This window comes from Betta splendens, chromosome 9, assembly GCF_900634795.4.
Source record: "Betta splendens chromosome 9, fBetSpl5.4, whole genome shotgun sequence".
NCBI lineage: Eukaryota > Metazoa > Chordata > Actinopteri > Anabantiformes > Osphronemidae > Betta > Betta splendens.
The window spans coordinates 23,392,206-23,413,278 of NC_040889.2; the positions used below are offsets into that span (position 1 = coordinate 23,392,206).

The window sequence follows — 21,073 nt, forward strand, 5'->3', positions numbered from 1 at the left end:
CCCCTCACACCCCCCCACATCACCCGCCTGCCCCCTGCACTCCCCCACAGAGTTCAGATTCTTGGAAGGTGTTGGGTGTCTTACAGTGTCACAACTAAACAAAACCATTTGAAAACAAAGTGGGCCGGTGAATGTGCCAGCGCAATCCGAGCCCTTTCCCTTTGTGGCCACAGAGAAAAATGGCCTCTCAGAACCAAGGGGATGGAGGACGGGCAGGGGGAGGCAGAGCATTTCTCTCCACAGGTTGTCCTCCTTTCCACCCGTGCAGACTCTCCTCATGCCCTACATACACCCACGCTTTTAAGAAGGCTCTTCAAAGGTGAACATATAGCCCTGTACGCACGCCCACTACAGTTCGTCCAGGAATGGGACACTCCCTCGACTCTCCTTTAACTTGTTGCTTTCACTTGGAAGCATCTTTTGTTATGCGTATTAGAATTAATTAAATGAGATAATAAGTTACAACATATCAAACCTGCAACTTACACGTAATTCACATTGTGGATAAGACAGGGTTCAGCACGAACAAATACAATAATAAATATGAGTTTTAAAGAAAAAATTTCACTATAATGAGTGAGATTCTTAAACAACAACTGACTTGATTAATTAGTTTTCAATGTTATATAAGAAAGCATCTGGAAGTAAACCAGCTTCTCTCACAAGCATTTGGCAACTGAACAAAGTTTTAAAAAAATAACTGCGGTAACTACTGTGACGTTCAGATTGTGTGTTACAAATATTTTCAAACTATGAGAAAAAGGAAAGCAGTGTGTGTGTGTGTGTGTGTGCGTGCGTGCGTGTGCGTGTGTGTGCGTGCGCGCATTAGCTGCCTTTGTTAATCTTTTCTATTCTGCTGATTATGGGAAAGCGATGCTGTTTGTGTGTGTGTGTGTGTGTGTGTGTGTGTGTGTGTGTGTGTGTGTGTGTGTGTGTGTGTGTGTGTGTGTGTGTGTGTGTGTGACTGTCTGTCAATCATAGAGGAAGTTAATTACTTTGTCATGGGTGTGAGTGCTTGTGAGGAACTTTGACCCAGAGACCCCAGGTTGGGTCACCAGCGCACAATCACACATACACCACATACTCTCTCTCTCTTTCACACGCATACACACACTTTCTCCCTGGAGAGTGGAGCGGCTGGGTCTCATCCTTCCAGGGATGGTTCACTGGCCAACTGACTCACCACTTTTTGAACGGGACAAGGTGAATCTGCATGTTCACAAATTCTTCTCTGACACTTGTTACTTGTCTTCCTTCACTATTTATAAAGCATTTATTTTTAGCGTGTGAGGTTATATTTGTCACTCAATAACTGTAATATAGTCATAAATTGGACTTTAAAACACAAAGTTTGTGTTTGTGTCTGTGTGTGTGTGCGTGCGTGCGTGCGTGCATGCGTGCGTGCGTGTGTGAGAGAGAGAGAGAGACAGAGACAGAGAGAGAGACAGAGAGGTGGGAGGTGCAGGGCAGAGCTCCTGGGAGTTGAAGTGATCCTCCAGCAGCACAATGAACACCCCTGACCTGGGTCCTGTCTGTCAGACAATCGGAGGCAGGGGGGCAGAAAATAATTGCGTAACCGCCATGTTTTAATGGCTGGTTAACTCAGCCAGTGTGTCTGTCTCTCTGACTTGCCTTAACTAGGTTTGGTTAACAAAACCAAAATATTGTTGATGAGAAATAAGAAAGACCTGAATGCCAGTGAAGATATTATGTAGAATATTGCTTCTTTCTGTAAGTTCAGATTTATAATTTATTTAACAATTTCTGTACAGTTATGTGCAACAGTCCATACGACCACCTCTCATTTTTCTGAACACTGGTGTAAAGAGGAGTTTCTGATTGACACAGACTGCAGGTTAGGTGTCTTGTTGCTTGTTGTTTTCCGTTTAGACAGAGGATTTCTTGTTGGGTCTTTTTCTAATTGTGCTGTCATAAACTTTAACATTTACCAGGCTCAGTGGGGCCCGGATGGTCTGAGGTGTAGCTCTTGATTCATGACGTTTCTCAGAGTCCGACCTTGGGTTGAATGTGCTTCATCGTCCACTACTGGAAAGAGTAGTGGCAGGAACTCTTCACTCTGGTGAATAATCTTCCTGTAGAAAAATACTTCAGCGATATTATTATTATTATTATTTTAAGTATATATCACAAGAGTAATGCTTTGACTTTCTAAAGCTCAAGCTAAGTTTAACATCTCTCTGTGTTTATTAGCCAGTTTTCTTCCCAGCATCCAAAGGCCAGTCGTCACTGTGACTTTTAGCTGTGCTTTTGCCTCCTGAACATTATCTATTATGCACTGACCCCTTTGACCAAACTAAGCACCAAACCCAGCAAATCCTACCAGTATGATCCAATAGACACTGCCTGTGTAAATAAAAAATAACACAAGGCTCCTTTTCTAATCACATCTGAACCAAAAACCCTCCTTTTCATTTTCCCAAAGGGGACAAATAAAAGCTTGTACAATAACCAGCACCTACACATGTCTGGCTCCATAAACTCCACCACACACTGCGAGCTTAACTGATGGAGAGTAACCCTCGAATGAAAATTAAAACACTGTCACCTTGTTTTTGGAGATGAAAGATGCCAAGCAAAAGAAAAGTGAGTGCGGGCTTATTGGATTAGCAGCCGACACAATTGCATCTGTGCAGATTTTCCTCAGCGCTGTAAATGCGATTGTGGGCAATAACATGTCGATTAAGGGGCCTTGGCTGGACTATTGGAGGCTTTGTGTGAGTCTGCAGAGGAGATGATCAGATTAGAGAGGGCCAGAGTGGGAAGCCTGAAAGAGAGGGAGTGAATACTGATGAGAAGGTCCACTGGAAAAGTTAGCACTCGTGCCACATGCAATATTTGTTGCGTTTCATTTTGGAAACACAGAGAACAGCTCAGTAGTTTGTACAATCATTCATCAATACATTTACGTTTATCTCATATTAAAGTTTTTAAAGACTTTTATTAGAGCATTGTGAGGGTAAAGAAATAGAACCATGCTGCTTGTAGACTGAAGTGGCAAAAAGGAAAAAGTTGAGCAAAACAGACTGATGGAAGTCACTGCTACCTCAGTTTATGTACAGCAATTTACTTGGTCAGACATTCAGATTATGCTTCAGATTTTTAGTTTAGCAAAAGCCAGGTTTTACTTTTCCAACAGAAAATGCTCCAGTTTGAAGTCAAAATAACGTGGTGCCAACGACATGCTCCTCTTTGATTTTCCATTACGTGGCTGTTTGCTGTCGTTCCCACAGTGACTGTTGGTGTAGTGGGTGACTATTACAACCAGTTCTTCACCATCACGCTGAGCCAAATAATGAACGACATCTGCCTGAAATATAGGAAACCCACGGACATCCATCTTTCCTCTTAGCGATGATAAAACACATCATTTTTCCTCGTGTTACTTTGTTCCTTCATTCTTTCCACCTCTCAATCTCCCTCCTCCATCTGCCTTCCATAGACAACCAAGAAAAGGCCTCTCTGATTTCCACCTGACAAATTGTCTTATCGGTCAGCGAGCCGATTGGGGGGAATGAAAACACGACCTTCTCAGGCGGGGTCTCTAACAGAGAAGTCTGGGTACACTGATCAGCTCTGATAAAAGCTCAAGGAAGAGGATACTGCCTGCTCACACAGGGACTTATCTCCAGGTACACTGATCAGCAATGATAAAGCCATAGGAGGATAAGGGAAAGCAGTGGAGTGGCAAACAAGCACCATTAGGGTTATTCCATTCATACTCCGAGAGGGAGCAAAGCAGGCAGTTAAGTGGCTAACAAGACCCATTAGTCCTGCTCAGAGTGATGGTTGGCAGTGCAGACTGACTGACTGACTGGGCTGCTGATTGACAGGACTAGATGAGAGTTAGAGAGAGGCTAGATGTCTCAGACTAACATTTTATTCTGGATAAATGTGTTAGATCTGAGCCCCGGTCCCATTTGAGAAACACCAGCATCCTGAGAGAAGCAGGGCAAGGTTTCCCTGCAGGCCGAGAAAAGTTAGAGGACAGAGAGACAGGACGAGGATGAGGAACAAAAGAAAGTTGGACAAGTTAAAAACAGAGTATGGGAAAGGATGATGAGGAGAGAAAAGTGAAGGGAACAGGGGATGAAGGTAAAACAAGTTTGGGTGTGTGTATAAGACAAACGGCCCCCACTCTTTACCTCACGCTTGGCTGCTCCAGGATGGAGGAAAAAAGGAGACAGAGAGAGAGAGAGAGAGGGAGAAAGAGAGAGAGAGAGGATGGGGGAAGAATAAAGGGTCACATTAGACAGTGGGGGCTTTGTGGGCACTTATCAGAGACTGATGGCAAAGCAACAGACCCAGAAAGGAGAGACAGTGAAAAGAGAGGGTGAAGGTGTGTGTGTGTGTGTGTGTGTGTGTGTGTGTGTGTGTGTGTGTGTGTGTGTGTGTGTGTGTGTGTGTGTGTGTGTGTAGAAGGATGAGGAATGAAAGAATTCGGGAATGATGCAAACAGAGATGAGACGAGAAAGTGTAAAGAGCAAAAGATGGCAGGAGTGATTGGGGAATAATGAAGGCCAACGAGCTCCGCGCCCCCAAGATCACTTTACCGGCCTGAATGCACCGTCAGGAGGGACGGAGCCGGGAAGAAAAAGCAGGAATGAGGGAGCACAGGGACACCAACAAAGAGCGAGAAGGTCAAGGAGAGGTATATGATATGGAGGCAGGGAAAATGGCCGGCAAGGCGTGGAGGGGATTGGTTTACAGCAGGAAAAGTGCGGCGTCACGTCCATCAAGGCGCCGTTTCACAGACTCCGCTATCAACGTCGCTGCGATGCGGCCAAAGAAAAAGCCCCGCCGCGTTCTTGCCTCTCACCGTCCTTCCCCTTCACTTTCCCACCTCGCGCGCGCACACACACACACACACACACACGCGCGCACACAGCCGCGCTCGGCCAGCGGCGGCTCCCGCTCCCAGCTCCCCGCCGCGCGCCCGCTGAGAGGGGTCATGTCAGACATCAGCTCCCGTCGCGTCAGCTCTTTTTCTCCCACAATTCAACACAGCTGAGGCTGTCACCGCGCTCACCTCCCTTCCCCCGTCCGAGGCGGCCCAGACGCCGGCCCCCGGCGCTCACGTAGGCGCGCACATATTTATGATGCACACGCATGGGTCACACACACACAGCACACACACATTCACAGCGCTTATCGGGCGCGTCCCACGGGAGGCGGACCCCCGACTGGTGTCCAGCAGCAGGGGGCTGGTCCTGTGCTGACATTCCCATCTCAGCTGAGACGCACACACACACACACACACACGCAGCCTGTCTGCCACCAAAAACAACAGCTTAGAAAGTTTGTCATCTTGTTCTTGCCTGTGTGTTTCTCCTCTGACAGCTTAGTGGAGGGGAGGAAACTTTTACACCTTGTTCCTGTGCATCTCTAACAATGTGCGCAAAGGCCTCGAGAGCAAAATGTTAAGTCATGTGTGTTGGAGGACAGTGACAGGTAGAAAAAAAGTGTTTTCGTCAATTACGTGTCTGACACCTCACAGTGTCGTGCGTCTCAACGACAGAGGCATAGTTAGAATCGTTGGAGTCAGAGAATTGTCGTCAGACAGACAAAGCGAAGTCACGCAGCTCCGCCGGAGCTTTGTTTGAGCAGCGTCCTGTAAAGCAGCCTGGGGATCCGTCATTGTGTCCCTGTCTGTCTGTACGTCCCCTTCTTTTTAATTAAAACGCTGTGATAACATGACAGGACCCGCACAAAGGTGGCCGCCACCAAAAACACAAGAAGCATCATTCAAGCAGTCAACAATCACCTCATGAGCCATTTTCAGTATCAAAAGCGCGCAGAGAAAAAATTCAAGGTGTCACGAGCGCTGCTTGACGGAGGAGCCCGAGCAGGACTGGTTGATGAAGTGAATGCAGAGGAATGCGGCGCTAACAAAGCTGGGTTTGACTGATGTCCTGTAAGGCAGCCAGGAGGATCCGTCTTTGTCCGTCTGTGATTGGTGGCTTGTCTGCAGCATCACCTCCAGCAACATGGGAATTCTCCCCCTGCTGCTGTTTCTGTTCCCCTGCAGAGAGAGACAGTGGTTACATGAGTGATGACTAAACAAAGGCAGCGGCGTGGACTGAGTGTTTGATATGTTTATAGCGGATATATGTGGATGTGAGAGCCTTTTAACAGAGTTACTGTGCTATTCAAATGTGTAGGGTATGTTAATATAATATACATTTGATTTTGTGTGCTTAGCGGATGTAAAGCATAATTAAAATTACATTAATTGTTCATTTGTAAATGGATCATATTACTGTAAATCTTAAAGCATCACCATTTATGCACAAGTCATGCATAAACTAAACTATGATCATTATTTTAATCAACAAAATAGTAAGGAAAATAATTAAAAGCATCTTATAATATAATGCACCACAAACAACTCCAGCATCCACTGTGGCCGCAATAATAAAATGAATAATTATTATCACTTTGAACCTAACAGCTGAGAAATTACAATGCAGACTGGACTGAACTAGACTGTACAGGTGTACCTAATAAAGTGGTCAGGGAGTGCAGCGTAGTATTAACCACCGGAGCCGTCAGATGTTCTTCAGCAGCAGCAATGCGACGCAATGGTTGTGAGTGATCTGTGTGTTAATGACGATGTTAATATGAGATTCTACTGTTTTATATGACAGCAGCATTAATGCATGGGTTAAACTTATTGGTTCAGTTGCCGTTGCTCCTCAACCAGTCTGATCACATCACACTGAGTTGTGCGAAAGTATTCTTTAACATAAAATGTGTTCCACCACAGAAGAGCCTTCAGATGAAGCGGTGTGTATGTCTTTTTGTGTATTTCTGGGGAAGGGGGGGTTACATCCCAGACGTGTTACCACGGTGACAAGGTGCTCCCTGCCGCCGTCGGGTCTCGGCCAAGTTGGGCGCCATGGTGACTGGGTGGTGACAGACTTTGTGACGGGTCCGTTTGGGTCAATCCTGAAAGCACACACATATACGCGCTCACTGCACACAGGCAGTAAATATGCAACATGCAAATGGAGGGCAGGATCAAGTGATCTGATATCACACAAAGAAATGTACAGCATGCACATACAGTACAAGACGTTCACACACACACACACACACACACACACACACCACGTACAGTACTTTAAGCTCCAACGCACGGGAACCGAGGCGTTCAGTGTCCGTGCACGGATTCAGCGTAAGCATTGACATGAAGTGAAAAATTACTAAAACATGGCAGAAGGTCACATCAAACTTCCTTTAATGGTGTGAATCTTTTGGGGCTTTTATCTCGGTTACTACCTGCAGCCAAAATGATTATTAAAACCTCTGCGTTAATCATGTATTTTCATCGGTGCATGTTTCTCCTTCAATGTGGGGACCATAAACCATGTTTTGCTATCAAGGTGAGGACACTGCGACAACCCACCAGTCCAAAGGCTTTTCTGTAAATCAAGATGTGATTTTAGGGCTGAGGTCAAACTTGAGTTTTGGTTCAGATTAGAGCAAAATTAGACGTCTGCCTTTAGTTGATGGGTTGATGATGGTTAGGGGTAGAGTAAGGGGCTAAGGAAGGCATTATGTGAATGGTGAGTCCCCACGTAGAAGTGAAACAGGACTCTCTCCGTGTGTGTGTGTGTGTGTGTGTGTGTGTGTGTGTGTGTGTGTGTGTGTGTGTGTGTGTGTGTGTGTGTGTGTGTGTGTGTGTGTGTGTGTGTGTGTATTAATAATTTCCCTCAGAACTTGGCTGCTCTGGTGATTTAGCTGCATATGCACCCTGTCTGTGTGTGTGTGTGTTGCAAAACAACTACAGACGCATGTTAGAAACACTGTCGATCCTAATGCAGATGTAGATGTAACGCACACACATTTATACACACAATAAGCCAAAAGGAGCGCAGGAGATGGCAAGGAGCCACAGTTTCAACTTCCTGCTGTGAGGGGTCATGACCCCTATCAGACTCCGTGTCAGTCCGTCTATTATGCCCTGGGCAGAGCACAACCGCACACACAAACACACATGCAATGCTATAACTTACATGGTCTCCGTGACAATGGCGGGGGCGACAGTAAGGCGGCAGGATGGCGCTGTACTAGCTGTGCGTTAGCACTTCCAACCCCATCATAATATATTCACTGTATTTGGCACAAAATCTGCATGCGTGGGTGTATTTTATGATGAAGTGTCTGCACAGCTGTGAAAGACGGGACGGGACTACTTGGGACTCCTGCACTGAATGTGGAGATTCACGTATGAATGGGAAAAGTAAGTGAATGCTGGGTCCAGTCAGATTGAACCTGGGCCAGTCTTAGAAAACTGTAGTTCAACGCTATTATATGTGAATATAATGTGAGCAGCTCTCCTAAGCTCATTTCATGACATCCGTATAAGGTAAAATCTCAACTCTGCCTGGCTTCTCTTTTTATTTTCTAAAGTCATTTTCTTGTGTTTAGGATTATTGTCTTACGGCATCACCCAACTTTTACTGCGCTTCCTTGACCTTTGACTCTATAAGATGCCTTCATAAACCTTGTTCATTTTGTTTTATTATTAATTTATACCGACTCCCTGTCCAAAGCGAGCAGAGCGAAGTGGCGCCGTCTCCTGGAGCTCCCTCTGCTTTACTCTGCTGTTAGAATCATGGTTTCATAGTATGCAGTGTTCTTTTGTGGCCACAAGGAGTGCAGTGTGACACACTCGTCTTAGCTGTGGTAGACTTACACTGTGATCCATGCATGCATTTTTCTGTCCTCTTGTCCTCAAAGAGATTGAAAAACTCCACTTAGTACAAGTGAATTACCACTTAGTACATCTTTGTAAATACACTATAGTTAGTTTTAGTTCACTTTCATTTTGCATTTTTATTTGACCATATGCATTTTCTCATTTCAGTTTGTCTTCTTAAAATTGGGGAGGTCCTCAATATTGAATTGGAAGTACAGTATGCATAGTCCATGTCCCTATGATTTTGTTGTTGCTATTATTGTTTCACTTCCAGAGTTCTGATCCAGTCCCTTTAAATAGAATCTTTAATATCCCACCTTACACCAGGACAAAAACTCAGAAGGTGTTCTCTTGGAAAGAACTGTTGCCTATAAAACAGAAACTATGTGTTATTGTAGTTGTTCAAATCAATACAAAATGTGTTCTCCTCAAAAAAGTATCTAGAGTGAATGGAAATCAATGGGTCTTAAACAGGGAGTGGGTATTATTCAACATATGCAGGTAAACTTCGTCACGTTTCTTCCCTCATCTCTTCCTTGAGAGTGTATCTGCTGCCCCCTTTTGGACAGTAAATGCATGGCAAATCACTCTAAACGAGAAATATCTAACGAGCTCAGGGACTAACAGCTTTCTCTGCCCACTCATTTTTACCTGGTTCAGGTGTGTTCAGCTATGCCTGCACGAGCTGAACACGTCAGTAAATGTAAATGAATAATTACATGATGCATTAGCTGATTTGTTTGTAATACAGACCTAAACATGTGACTGTATCAAAAGTTACTCTCCTTAAAAGTTCTTACTTACTGTTCATCAATAGTTAAAGTCTTGTACGTCTGGTGTTTTGTTTAACAGTAAAACCACGTGTTTCATCAAGCAGTTTGTAAAGATAGTTCACTTCCTATCTCCACTATGAGGTACGATCTGTAGTACGCTGTAGCATCATATCGCCAGGCCACCATTTATGTAAACTTACACTAAATGAGCCAAATGGTTGTGGGAGAAAAATAGAGACCATGACTTCAAAAGAAGTCAGTTCATAGAACGAAATTTGAACAAACCGGAAGTTATTGTCGGTGAACTATCTTGTCTAACAGATATGTTCCCGCCCACCTCTCACTTTGACCAATGAGCGTGTTCGGAAAGCCGGCACAGCATCCTCCGGTCCGCCGGAGTTCGCGGGAAAGCGGTTGGGTAATGACAATACAGCAAGCACGATTGGACAGGAATCAAACGGTTTCTATTGCTACTAAAGCACAATGTGGCATTAATCGAGCCGTTTTTAGCTTCTACGGTTAAAAACTGAATAGTGTCACTGCTTGAACTCGTCGTCTAGCTATGACTGTTGTCCAGGCTCGTAGGCGCTAACACCCGATGCTTTCTAGCTAGGTTGTCACGTTGGGCGAAAGAATATTGGGCTTCATGCGGCTGGACGGAGAAAATATTGCTGAGTAGAAAGAGACAAAGGGCTGCCTCTACCTGGCACGAAAGAGAAGGTTACCATGAGTGTGTTCAACTTGGACCGTTTTCGTTTCGACAAGAAGGCGACGACTGCAGCGAACAAAGAACAGATTAACGGGTCCAAAAGCCCGGAGTCAGAGAAGGAGAACAAACCAGGTAATTAGCATATGTTAAAGCTAGCTTACATATCTGCTAGCCAGATGTGCCAGGTATGCTATAGTTAGCAGTAGTGAAATAACATCGCCAATGACATGCCTGTCTTTCGTCAAAAATGTTATTTTCATTTGAATTATATGGAAATATCTCTATGACGATATTATTATTATTATTATTATTATGACTTTATGTAATTTCTTTGGAGGCTGTAAGCCACTGGTGAACTACTGCTTTCCTATAGCAAGATAGCCAAGTTTAAAGGCTGCACTGTTTAAGATTATTGCCTGTTTTTTCCATCATAATTACAGATGAATTCACTACTAGTGTGAATTAACCTGCTAACTTTGTGCTGTCGTTCACCTTACCAGCACAGATGAAAGCTGTCAAAGCGCAACCAAAGGCCCACGCCCGTGGAGTAGTGTTTGACGAAGCCATCACTTCGGACTCAGAAGACGATGAGGTCCTCTCTGAACCAAAATCCAAAATCTCATCAGCAAGAAAATCCACGTATGTGATAGCACTTTCATTCCTTGATGTTCACGCTGTCGTTGCTATGTGGCGCATTCCATTGTTTATGCTTTGTTCATAGGAATCCCACCTGCAGATCATCGCTAAATGAGGCTCCTGGTGACGAGGACAGCCAACTGGAGGAGAAAGCAGACAGACTGCTAGAGATGTTTCCTCAGTTGACAAGGAAGGAAGTTTTAGAGGTGGGACAATGAAGCAGACACTTTTCAGCAGAGAACACATTTGTCACCCCCTGAGCCATAAGTCACAGAACTTCAGAGAACTTCAGAACTGCAGTGTTACTTGTTGTCAAACACGTCATCATAAGTAATTTTCTTTGTTCTTCTTTCGTTTTCTTTTTTTTTTTTTTTTTTTTTAGATTGTTGGAAGCACAAGCACATTGGATGGTGCTGTAGCCGCATGCCTTTTAAGATTTGGTGATAAAGGAGGTAAAGAATTCCTATATGTGTGTTGCTTACTGCGTAATAAGGCATAAACATTGTACAATAAAGTGTAACTAAATGTCATAATACTATTTCCACATATGCTTTATGTAACTCACAATACTGTGCTGTCCTTCATAGGTCCTGAATCCAGCAAGAAGAGGAAGAAGGATGAATCAAAAAGTTCTCAGGACAGTAATAAAAATCAGCCTAGCAAGAGGAGAAAACCATCTATGGTAAAATGATTATATCTTAATTTTTATTACTGCATCTTTCATACAATATACTAATATACACTGCAGGTTATATTTATGGGGAAAATCCATGCTGGCATGGCAATATACATTTTGATCTTAACATCCTTTCAAAGTATAAACATCGGTAACATATTTGCTAATCTTTCAATAATTAGGTCTCAGATGAAGAATCTGACTCTAAACAACCAAGCTGGGAGAAGCAAGAGGCCATGGTGAGAAAACTGCAGAAAAAGTTTCCTGACCAGGATAAGGAGGTGAAGACACACATACACGTTGTTCTTCTTTAGTTGTCTAATCAGATTATACTCTATGTGTATTTGTGCTGTCAGGTTGACCATTTAGACTAACTGCAGTATGTGAAGCTGTTTCAGAAAACCTCAGAAGTGTTGTTTCAGCATTAATGCTTGCTGATGTTTGTCCTTTCATAGGAACTAAGGATGGTGCTGCAGGAACACAACTGGGAAATTGAGGATGCTCTGCAGGTTCTGCAGATGTTCTCAGACACCGGTATGAAGACAAAGCTTTCATTTGCGTGCATCATCTTTGTGGCGACTATGCCTTTTAGTTCTCATGTGGGCTTGTTGTGTTTTATTACTCTTGTTAGATCACACCAGTTTCAGCTCACATGAGTCAGAAGACAAGAAATCCAACAAGTCAAAGAGTAAAGAAAAGTCAAGTCATGGCCAGCTGAGAAGCCACAAACATCATAAAAATGAGAAAAATGTTCAAGCTTTCAAAGACTATGTTAGTGAAACGGAGGGAGATAGTGAAGATGACACAGATGCTACAAAGGACAAAAAAAACAATTCAGACACAAATAAAAGTGTGGATTCCAAACAAAGGAGTAACTCCTCTACTCTGTCTACATGGCTTATAAAAAGTTCTGATTCAGAGTCTTCAGCTTCTTCAGCCAAGAAAGTGTCTACCTTTAACACTCCAAAGCCATCCTCTTCATCCTCTTCATCCTCTTCATCCTCTGCTGCCCAGATGCTCTCCAAATTTGCCAGTGGCACCAGTATAGCTAAGAAGGAGGCGGAAGAGAGAAAAAGAAAGGCGCGCGCTTCCAACGAAAATGTCAGTTCAGAGGAAGAAAATGACGACGAAGAGGACACTGTCAGCAGCGAGTTCGAGGACTCGAACGATGAGCTGGACTGTGAAGGCATCATGACAGACTTGAAGAGGGAGATTCTCGCTTTCTTCCAGGATGCCTTGATAGATGAGCTGTCGCTAATCTCTGGCTGCTCCGTTAAAAAGGCCCAGAAAATCGTGGAACTGAGACCATTTGACAGCTGGCAAAGTCTGGTGAGAGAAAATGTGGTCCTTGTCACATCAGTCTGTGCATCATATTTATATTATTTCTAATTATGTATCATCCAGGACACACTACATACACGATAACAGTTCCTTTTTCTTTTCAGATTGAGGTCTTCCATAAGGAGAATGGACTCTCTGAGGATTTGCTGATGGGTTGCAGAGTTGTCCTCAAAGAGCGGAAAGTTGTCCTCGGGCTCATGTCCAAATGTGAGACCATCTCTTCCAAAATGGTCAAACAGGTCACTAAGCTGATGGAGAAAGCCACGGGGGGCGTGGAACAGCCCAGCATTCTCAACAGCAAGTGAGTTAGATGCTTAGTAATACACACTCCAGCTGTGTAATCACGCTGTTACTAGACTGCCTGCTGAAATAAGAGTCAGCCCATGGTGATGCAATGTAGTTGTCACTCATATTAGCATTTTTATGATGCATGAAACAAACAGACAACTTGTAAAATCAGAACAGAGCCCAAAGCACAACCATGTGAAACTAGAGAGGAGATGTCACTGCAAATGTTTCCCCCTCTGGCTACAGTTGATAAGTCACTTAAAGGTCGCCTCAGGTGTTTGCACAGCTGGATTTTCACATTGTTCACAAACACTTTGATTCTTTCGTGAGTGAATGTGATGCTACTCTTTACGGTGTTTATGCTTATTTGCATGATGGTTTACATAAAGGATTCAAAGCTGCTTGCAGTAACCATAAACAGTAAAGTGCAGTAACTCCTGTTACTCACCTGTCATTGGTTGTGTTTCAGGTTTCATCTGAAACCCTATCAGCTGATTGGTCTGAAGTGGCTGCTGCTTCTGCATGAGCATAAACTGAGTGGCATCCTCGCTGATGAGATGGTAAGACAAACCAGTGTAGAACCTGTGGGTGGAGGCAGGTGGATGACCAGCAAAGATACAAACTTGAAAAATAAATGATCGTGACTGTCTTTTTTATGCTTTGTCTAAGGGTTTGGGGAAAACTATCCAAGCTATAGCGTTTTTGGCCCAGTTATATCAGAATGGGATAGAGGGCCCCCACCTCATCACTGTGCCCTCCTCTACACTGGGTAAAGCATCTCCTCAAAACAGGCATTTGATACTGTCTTATAATCAAACAACAGAGAAACTTAGACGAAGATGTTGTGTCAGGATTTTGTGAACTTTGGCTTAGATAAAACGCCAAGTCTTGTGTTTTAAGTTCTTTTTCTTCTCTGTTGTGCAGATAACTGGGTCAGAGAACTGAAGCTGTGGTGTCCAAGCCTCAAAGTGCTCGTCTATTATGGTACGAGGTTGTCTACCTTAGCTGAACCCTGCAGTTGGCTGTGGTACAGTGTGCTCAGAGAAGGATGTAATCCTTCTGTTTTGATTTGGTTGTTCCACTCAGGTACTATGGAGGACCGCCGCTACCTCAGACACGACATCCTTAATGAGGACGTTGAGTTTAATGTCATTGTCACCACGTGAGTAAACACACTGTTCAGTTCTACACATCGATAAAGAAATACAGTGGGACTAAAGCGGTGTTTTATTCTGATTTGCGTGATTTAACAGCTACAACTTGGCGATAGGAAATGACAGCGATCGCAGCCTTTTCCGTAAGCTGCGTCTGACGTATGCTGTGTTCGATGAAGGCCACATGTTGAAAAACATGAGCTCTCTGCGCTACCGGCACCTTATGGCCATTAATGTAAGTTTGCTGCAATCTTTCCTGAATCGTTTCCCTCTCATGTGCACCACATCCATGCCGTCTCCTTCCTCCTGTAGGCTGAACATCGTTTGCTGCTGACTGGAACTCCTTTACAGAACAACCTCTTGGAGCTGATGTCTCTCCTGAACTTCATCATGCCTTCTATGTTCTCCAGCTCCACTACACAGCTCTCTAAAATGTTTTCTCTGGTAAGTGTTTTTGCGTCACACTCTGCATTCTTGGAACTTGTACTTGAGTGAACTAAACAAATGAAGTGTACTGAAATGAATATGATATGTAAAGCACAATCCATCTAACGTAATTCCACTTCCAGTTTCAATTCTTTCAGCAAGATGTATTAAAGGTAATGCAAACAGCCTTGGGTTTTTAAAAGTCTTGAAATCAAAACTTTTTTTATTATGAACCAGAAATCCCACGATGAGCAGAGCCGTTTTGAGCGGGATCGTATTTCTCAGGCCAAGCTTATAATGAAACCATTCATTCTCCGTAGAGTCAAGAGTGAGGTGAGTTGATGTAGCAAATTTACCTATTGTGTAAATCACTGGAATCTGTAAAGGACATTTTGTGAGTGTTCCACAGAACATTCTGGCAGACTAAAACTTGCACTGACTATGTTAAAAGAATCCTTTGTTATATAGTCCACAAATATACACTACACAATAATATGCAATGCTACCAAGAAAAATAACTTTAATCACACAAACCAATAGACACTATGATCAGTTAATGGTTTATCCTTTTTAGGTTCTTAAGCAGTTGCCAGCAAAACAAGAGAAGGTGGAGTTCTGCTCAATGAGTGAGAAACAGCAGGTTCTCTACCAGACCCTGCTCAATAAACTCAAGAGATCAACTAATGGCGAGAGTAAGTCTCATTAAAACCGCTGCATTTACTGCTCCCTGTTGTTGGTGACATTAAGATTTTACTTGTGGTTTGTTCTCATGACCTTTCTTTGCAGAGCGTGAATTATGTAATGTGATGATGCAGTTGAGGAAAATGGCCAACCACCCTCTGCTTCATAGACAGTATTACACCACAGAAAAGCTCAAAGCCATGAGCAAACTCATGCTCAAGGTTGGTCCCTTCATAACCAGTGCTTGATATGCCAACAGTGGAAACAGTGATTCACATGACTTAGTCTTAAGTTTGTGGTGCACAATATTATTAATGCAACTTATAAACAACGTTTTCATGTTAGGTGTTTACCACTGTGGTAAATTTCTTCCTTCTCCCAGGAACCAACTCACTTTGATGCAGATGCTGCTCTGATTCAGGAGGACATGGAGGTGATGTCAGACTTTGAGCTGCACCGCTTGTGTCAGCAGTACTCCTCCATCCGCTCCTACCAGCTTGAAAACAATCTGCTGCTTGACTCAGGGAAATTTCTCCACCTCACAGAGCTGCTCGACACACTTAAAAAGAAGGTAAATATAAATACGTAGCCTTAGCTGTTGAATAGGCAGGCACTCTTGATTTTACACTGAGATTAAAGACCTTGCAGCTCAACTTTGTTACTGTTTTACAGGGTGATCGTGTAGTGTTGTTCAGTCAGTTCACCATGATGCTGGACATTGTGGAAGTGCTGCTTACACATCTCAAGCATCGTTATGTCAGACTGGATGGATCCACACCCATTGCAGACAGGTCTGATGAACAACCAGTATATTCATATGAACAGCAAATTACATACTTGTTTTTACTTCTCAGTATCCTCTTGATATGTTACACTTTTATTGTTTTAATGTGTTCACGTCTGCCATTATTACATGAGCTGTCACATAAGAATTAAAATGTTTTGGTCTGCAGGATCGTACTGATCGATGAGTTTAACACGGATCCTGACATATTTGTGTTCCTGTTGTCAACCCGAGCTGGTGGCCTGGGCATCAACCTCACTTCTGCTAATGTTGTCATCCTACATGACATTGATTGCAATCCCTACAATGACAAACAGGCAGAGGACAGGTGTCATCGTGTAGGCCAAACCAGGTGAGATGACCTATGTTATTTCATAGCATCTGTTGTTACTGTAAATGCAATTCTGACTAGATTAAAATGGTAAAGTTATCATTATAGGGCCTCCTCAGTTAAAACGTTGAATGGTGTCTAACGTGCCTCTATGTTTGCCAGGACTGTACAGGTGATCAAGCTGATCAGTAAGGACAGCATAGAGGACTGCATACTGCAGCTGAGCCACAAGAAATTAAAGCTGGAGCAGGACATGACTGCAACTGAACAAGGTGAGTTAGAAGACTGATGGGTAGTATTAACACAAAACACACAAACTCTAAAAGGTTCATCTGACTTGTGTTTGCCTTTTGAATGAATGTTCTTCAGGTGGTGAGGGGACCATACCTGATGATATGGCAACTTTGCTCAAAGCCTCTCTGGGACTGTAACGCACACAAACACGTGAAACACGAGTGTCCAGATACAGTTCAATCGCATTCCTGTGGTTCTTGGCTAAGCAGACTGTTTTGTTTCTATACTGGAGAACTACTGAAATGCTGCCATATAGATTTCCTGTGTGGCATGGTGGCCGTGCCTGCAACACTACTTTTACACGTTCACACATTTTGCCCTTACGTTGACAACGTGATCAGGAGAGAAAGGTTCAACAAATAGCTGTGCCTTTTTAAATCTAGTGGTATAACTTGGTACAGGAGAAGCGCCAATCTGTGGAAACTTGAACAAAAACCCCAAACCGCTACAAACGCAACACTTTTTGGCGTACGCCAATAAACTTGTGATACTCTGGGTATTATGACTGAAAAGACTTTTAAAAAGTAAATTCCCAAACCCCTGTGACGTGATGTTTGTGTTATCCATACTTAGGTAACTATGATGGTAAGTACAATAAGAATGTTAGTTGTCTTTGTTAGATTAAATATATCAAATTGTTCAAATTATATTGTACACAATTTTACCTGTTTAAAGTTCAGTTTACAGAGGTTTTGCTGCTGTTCCATGACAGGGTTTGAACAGCAGGTGGTGGACTTCACTCTGCTGCCAATACTGATCAGACTCTTATTGCATAGAAATTAGCAACATATCTGAGGAATTGTGTCATCTGTCACTGAGTATGGTGTGGTGGTGTCATGTTTTTTTTTTTATTCCGTTACCATTCACAATTGATTTGCTCCTGCAAGAGTTTAATACACAAACATGCCCATTTTTCTGTGGAGATGATGTGCAGATCTCTATTCAAAGACAGTGAAATCTAACATTGAATGTTTTGCATAAACATGGTGCTCAAGTTGACTTTCAATTAGGACAATGATGGCAGCAGCTGCATTTGTTTACTGTGTTAAGTGGCGGCTGTGTTGTAATTGTATGCGTGTTACTGTAAGAGCTTACTTACTAAGCATTTCTATGTTGTTGTTTTTTTTTTTTTAAACTTTAGGTTCCTTTTTGAATTTAATAAATATTGGTATAAAAGTTTTGTCTGACTAGCTACTATTGACTTGTCACTGGCAGCAGATTTTTTTTCCAATGGCAGATTTATGTCTGAAACATGCGAGCAAATGTAGAGAACCTAGAAAACTTGGGTGCAACAGCATTGGTCCAAAATCCAATGGCTTTATTTTAGTATATGCAATAACGCACATGGACACCATTTCTGGTTATTTATTACTGAATCAATAATAGACCATCAAATTAAGAACTCCTATAAGATACAATTATATAAAAGTTTAGGAATGTTCCATGTAAAACAAGGGGATAATAATAGCATCCAAAATTTTAACAACTAGTTTCTTTTTTTAAAATTATACTACTTCAAGAAAAGGTTAAAAACACATTAACTCAGTTAAATGTAAAACCTACTCTGCACTGGGGGAGTATCGCCCACATCTGAAGCCGGTGAGATGAGCGTCACATTTGATGGTGTAGGTAAAATAGAGAACTCCTTTGCTGAGCTGACAGCTTAGGGAGTGAGTTCCTCGCTCAGGAAAGACCATGCATCTCCCCGCTACGTCATTATAGAACACGTCTCTATCCCACACTTCAAACCTTAAGGCCTGACCCAGTTCAACTGAACCAAAGGCGTACGTGGCGTTCCACACTGGGTCATTGTCGTCCATCACTGTGTCTGTCTCCTCGTACATGCCGTTGTAGAAGATCTTCACGTAGGCGTCAGTTTTTGTGAAGGTGTCTGCTCTCAGACCTGCAGCTCTGTGGATCTCCAGCTTTAGGGTTCCCCTGCCAGCCCTTAAAGGGCAGCAGTTGTTGTCCAGGTTGGGAGTTGGGGAGCAGTTCTTGAATCCGAGATGATCCTCCTGCAGCTGATTCTCTTTGATGTAATCTGTGATGGTGCTTCTCAGATTAGTGCTTATCTGCAAGTCATCCACCAGATGATGCAGAGGGAAGATGGCGTAAGAAACCACGTCTGGGTTGTCTTGGAGGCTGTTGATCCAGCTGTGGTAGGCCTCAGACGGGTCCTGTTGGTACAGGATGTCTGGGAAGTATCGCTCTCCTCCAATGACTTCAATCTTATGCGTCATGAAGCCTTGATAGAAGCCCATACTCATGTTGCCCTTCAGGAGGCCGTCGCACTTGTTGGAGAACGAGGCGTTGGCAGGAAGGAAGCCTAGAGCCATCCGCAGTTCCACATTAAGGCAGTTTTTGATTTCAGTCTCGGAGAAACCCTTCAGTGAAGCCAGGCAGGTCCTGAAGGCAGTAATGCGCCTCACCTTACCACCAAGCTGCACCTAGGAAATGAGATGAAGCAGTTGTCATAAACGTCATAAAGTCTATAAAGTGAAAAGGCCTCTGACCTGGTGGATATAATGTGTTCCATAGGTGTCTATAAGTCGTCTGTACAGGGCTCTGTTTTGGCTTGTGTTTAGATTCTGAGGGAGTCTCTTCAGATGCTTTATGAACTCTGCACTCAGCTGGGGATGGTCAGCCAGTCTGTAGCTGCAAAAGCAAAGGGCATGTGGATGTCCACACTGAGAACACAAGCTTGACCATAAATCCACTACAAGGCCTCGGAGTTGAGTAGCGCTAGCACATTCCTCTTAGCCCATTTACCTGTAATAAGTGCAACTGATTTCATGAATGGCGAAAGTGGCCTTGTCCACACTGTGCTGCGACCGTGCGAACTTGGCCAGGTCCGAGCGGCTTCCTCCCAGCACCGCCTCGCCAATACTGTCGAGGCTCAGACCCAGACCCCAGTTGTTCTTCACCAGGGAGTTGGAGCTGCGCAGCAGGGAGTCTACAGAGTGGTGAAGCGCACTGGAGAGCTGCTTACTGCAGTGGCTGAAGGAACGCCAGTCCAGCACCGAAGCCGGGAGCCTCTGAACCTGAGGGGAGAAACGCGGCAGGGTGTTGGTGGGGACGCGAGGGAGTGAAGAGAGATAAGAAGCTTGAATGGATTTCAACCTTTCCTTGTTGGAAGCGGTTGGGACACAGGGTGCAGGTGTGGTTGTCGGCCAGATGAGCCTTGACGTTGATGACGTACGCCCCCGTTCGGCGCATGCGCACCACGTCGAAGCCCTCGCCTGCTAGGTTGTGTCCTGGGACAAAAGCAGCTTTCTCACATTCTGGCCTGGAGCCAGTCCAACAGCCCTGAACCCCGCAGAAATCCACGGCCAAGATCAACAGGAGGAGGCTGCTCTGTTGATGTACTCGTGTTTGCATGGTTACCTAAATGCACCACAGCACACGGATGGTGGGAATGTAACCGGCGAGTCTGGATTTAAATGGCACATTTATTTAAGGACACATTTGCTACATTGTACTGTATTATATATAGAGTAGAAGCAGAAGAATAATTTGAGCAGTGAGTAGAAGCACAACAGCAGATGAATTCTGTGTTTCTGTGTTGCAGGGTTAATGCTGCAGAGCTTCTAATCCTGTCCTGCTTTATAAACTGGAGTAATCCTGACAGATGTTGTCAACACTAAAAACGTACCATAGAATGAACCCAGTCTTACCTTGGAAGGTTGTTTCTGTTTATTGTTGCAGATTCCCTCCCTTTAATGAAATGCTTCCTTTGAGTTTTCACTCTGGACCAACCCCATCGATGGCTCGGCTCTTTGTAAGAAAAGACCTGAAAACTGACTGGAGCACTGTGCCGCTGTAAGTGAAATCTGGATCGACAGAGCTTCGCTGACGGGTCTCTGGCTGCGATCTTTTGTCCGCCTCTGCTCTGGAGGAGGGAGTTTCCCTGCTTCAGGGCTGTGTATCTTCCTTTGTGTCCCTATTACTCTCGCTCGTCCCCACGCGCGCTCTCTCTCCCGATGACCCTGACCAATTTCCTCAGCATGAATGGTTTTGTTTTCATTTTCAGATCCACATCCAGCTCTTTGAATCCCCCACAGCTGTGTTTGTGTGCGCATGTGTGTCAGAGGGAGATTTTTGTCTGGTCACGAGACTGAAAATAGATATTAGTGTGAGCAGTCTTACAGGAAATGAGAGATGTGTGGGTATAAATTTAAATGCATGTGTGAGCGTCTGTGTTGTCTGCATACTGTGATCAGCCTGTCTGTGAGCTGATAACCTTACCAAAACCAAGCTG

General features: G+C 43.9%; 2 protein-coding genes and 1 long non-coding RNA gene across 3 annotated transcripts; 1 reads left to right on the plus strand and 2 right to left on the minus strand.

The window, feature by feature from the left end:
* Positions 1-1,777: 1,777 nt before the first annotated feature.
* LOC114861629 (uncharacterized) lies at positions 1,778-10,842 on the minus strand. Its single transcript, XR_003786837.3, has 3 exons — positions 10,702-10,842; positions 6,864-6,966; positions 1,778-6,040 (listed from the first exon to the last, which is right to left on the minus strand). It is a non-coding gene; the product is annotated as an uncharacterized LOC114861629 (long non-coding RNA).
* smarcad1a (SWI/SNF-related, matrix-associated actin-dependent regulator of chromatin, subfamily a, containing DEAD/H box 1 a) lies at positions 9,843-18,005 on the plus strand. Its single transcript, XM_029161064.3, has 23 exons — positions 9,843-10,336; positions 10,705-10,843; positions 10,926-11,046; positions 11,223-11,292; positions 11,428-11,522; positions 11,699-11,797; positions 11,972-12,050; positions 12,148-12,845; positions 12,962-13,158; positions 13,615-13,705; positions 13,815-13,914; positions 14,070-14,129; positions 14,232-14,307; positions 14,399-14,534; positions 14,612-14,743; positions 14,963-15,058; positions 15,300-15,417; positions 15,512-15,627; positions 15,789-15,977; positions 16,079-16,197; positions 16,360-16,542; positions 16,684-16,793; positions 16,891-18,005. Exons 1-23 carry the CDS (start codon positions 10,222-10,224, stop codon positions 16,950-16,952), a joined length of 3,201 nt encoding a protein of 1,066 aa, XP_029016897.1. The 5' UTR covers positions 9,843-10,221; the 3' UTR covers positions 16,953-18,005.
* Positions 18,006-18,164: 159 nt separating this feature from the next.
* prf1.5 (perforin 1.5) lies at positions 18,165-21,018 on the minus strand. The gene is made up of 5 exons (XM_029161068.3): positions 20,490-21,018; positions 19,936-20,199; positions 19,585-19,856; positions 19,329-19,470; positions 18,165-19,262 (listed from the first exon to the last, which is right to left on the minus strand). The coding sequence occupies exons 2-5, from the start codon at positions 20,191-20,193 to the stop codon at positions 18,375-18,377; spliced, it is 1,560 nt and encodes a 519-aa protein (XP_029016901.1). The 5' UTR covers positions 20,194-20,199; positions 20,490-21,018; the 3' UTR covers positions 18,165-18,374.
* Between the last annotated feature and the right edge of the window lie 55 nt (positions 21,019-21,073).

What these genes read in the sequence shown, in the direction of transcription:
- prf1.5 (XM_029161068.3), bottom strand. Translation starts at nt 20,193, where the DNA reads ATGCAAACACGAGTACATCAACAGAGCAGCCTCCTCCTGTTGATCTTG. An exon ending in ACCGCTTCCAACAAGGAAAG is followed by an intron (nt 19,857 to 19,935) that starts GTTGAAATCCAT and finishes TTCTCCCCTCAG; the next exon opens with GTTCAGAGGCTCCCGGCTTC. An exon ending in GAACACATTATATCCACCAG is followed by an intron (nt 19,263 to 19,328) that starts GTCAGAGGCCTT and finishes CTCATTTCCTAG; the next exon opens with GTGCAGCTTGGTGGTAAGGT.
- smarcad1a (XM_029161064.3), top strand. Translation starts at nt 10,222, where the DNA reads ATGAGTGTGTTCAACTTGGACCGTTTTCGTTTCGACAAGAAGGCGACG. An exon ending in TTCCTGACCAGGATAAGGAG is followed by an intron (nt 11,798 to 11,971) that starts GTGAAGACACAC and finishes GTCCTTTCATAG; the next exon opens with GAACTAAGGATGGTGCTGCA. An exon ending in TGTGCCCTCCTCTACACTGG is followed by an intron (nt 13,915 to 14,069) that starts GTAAAGCATCTC and finishes TCTGTTGTGCAG; the next exon opens with ATAACTGGGTCAGAGAACTG.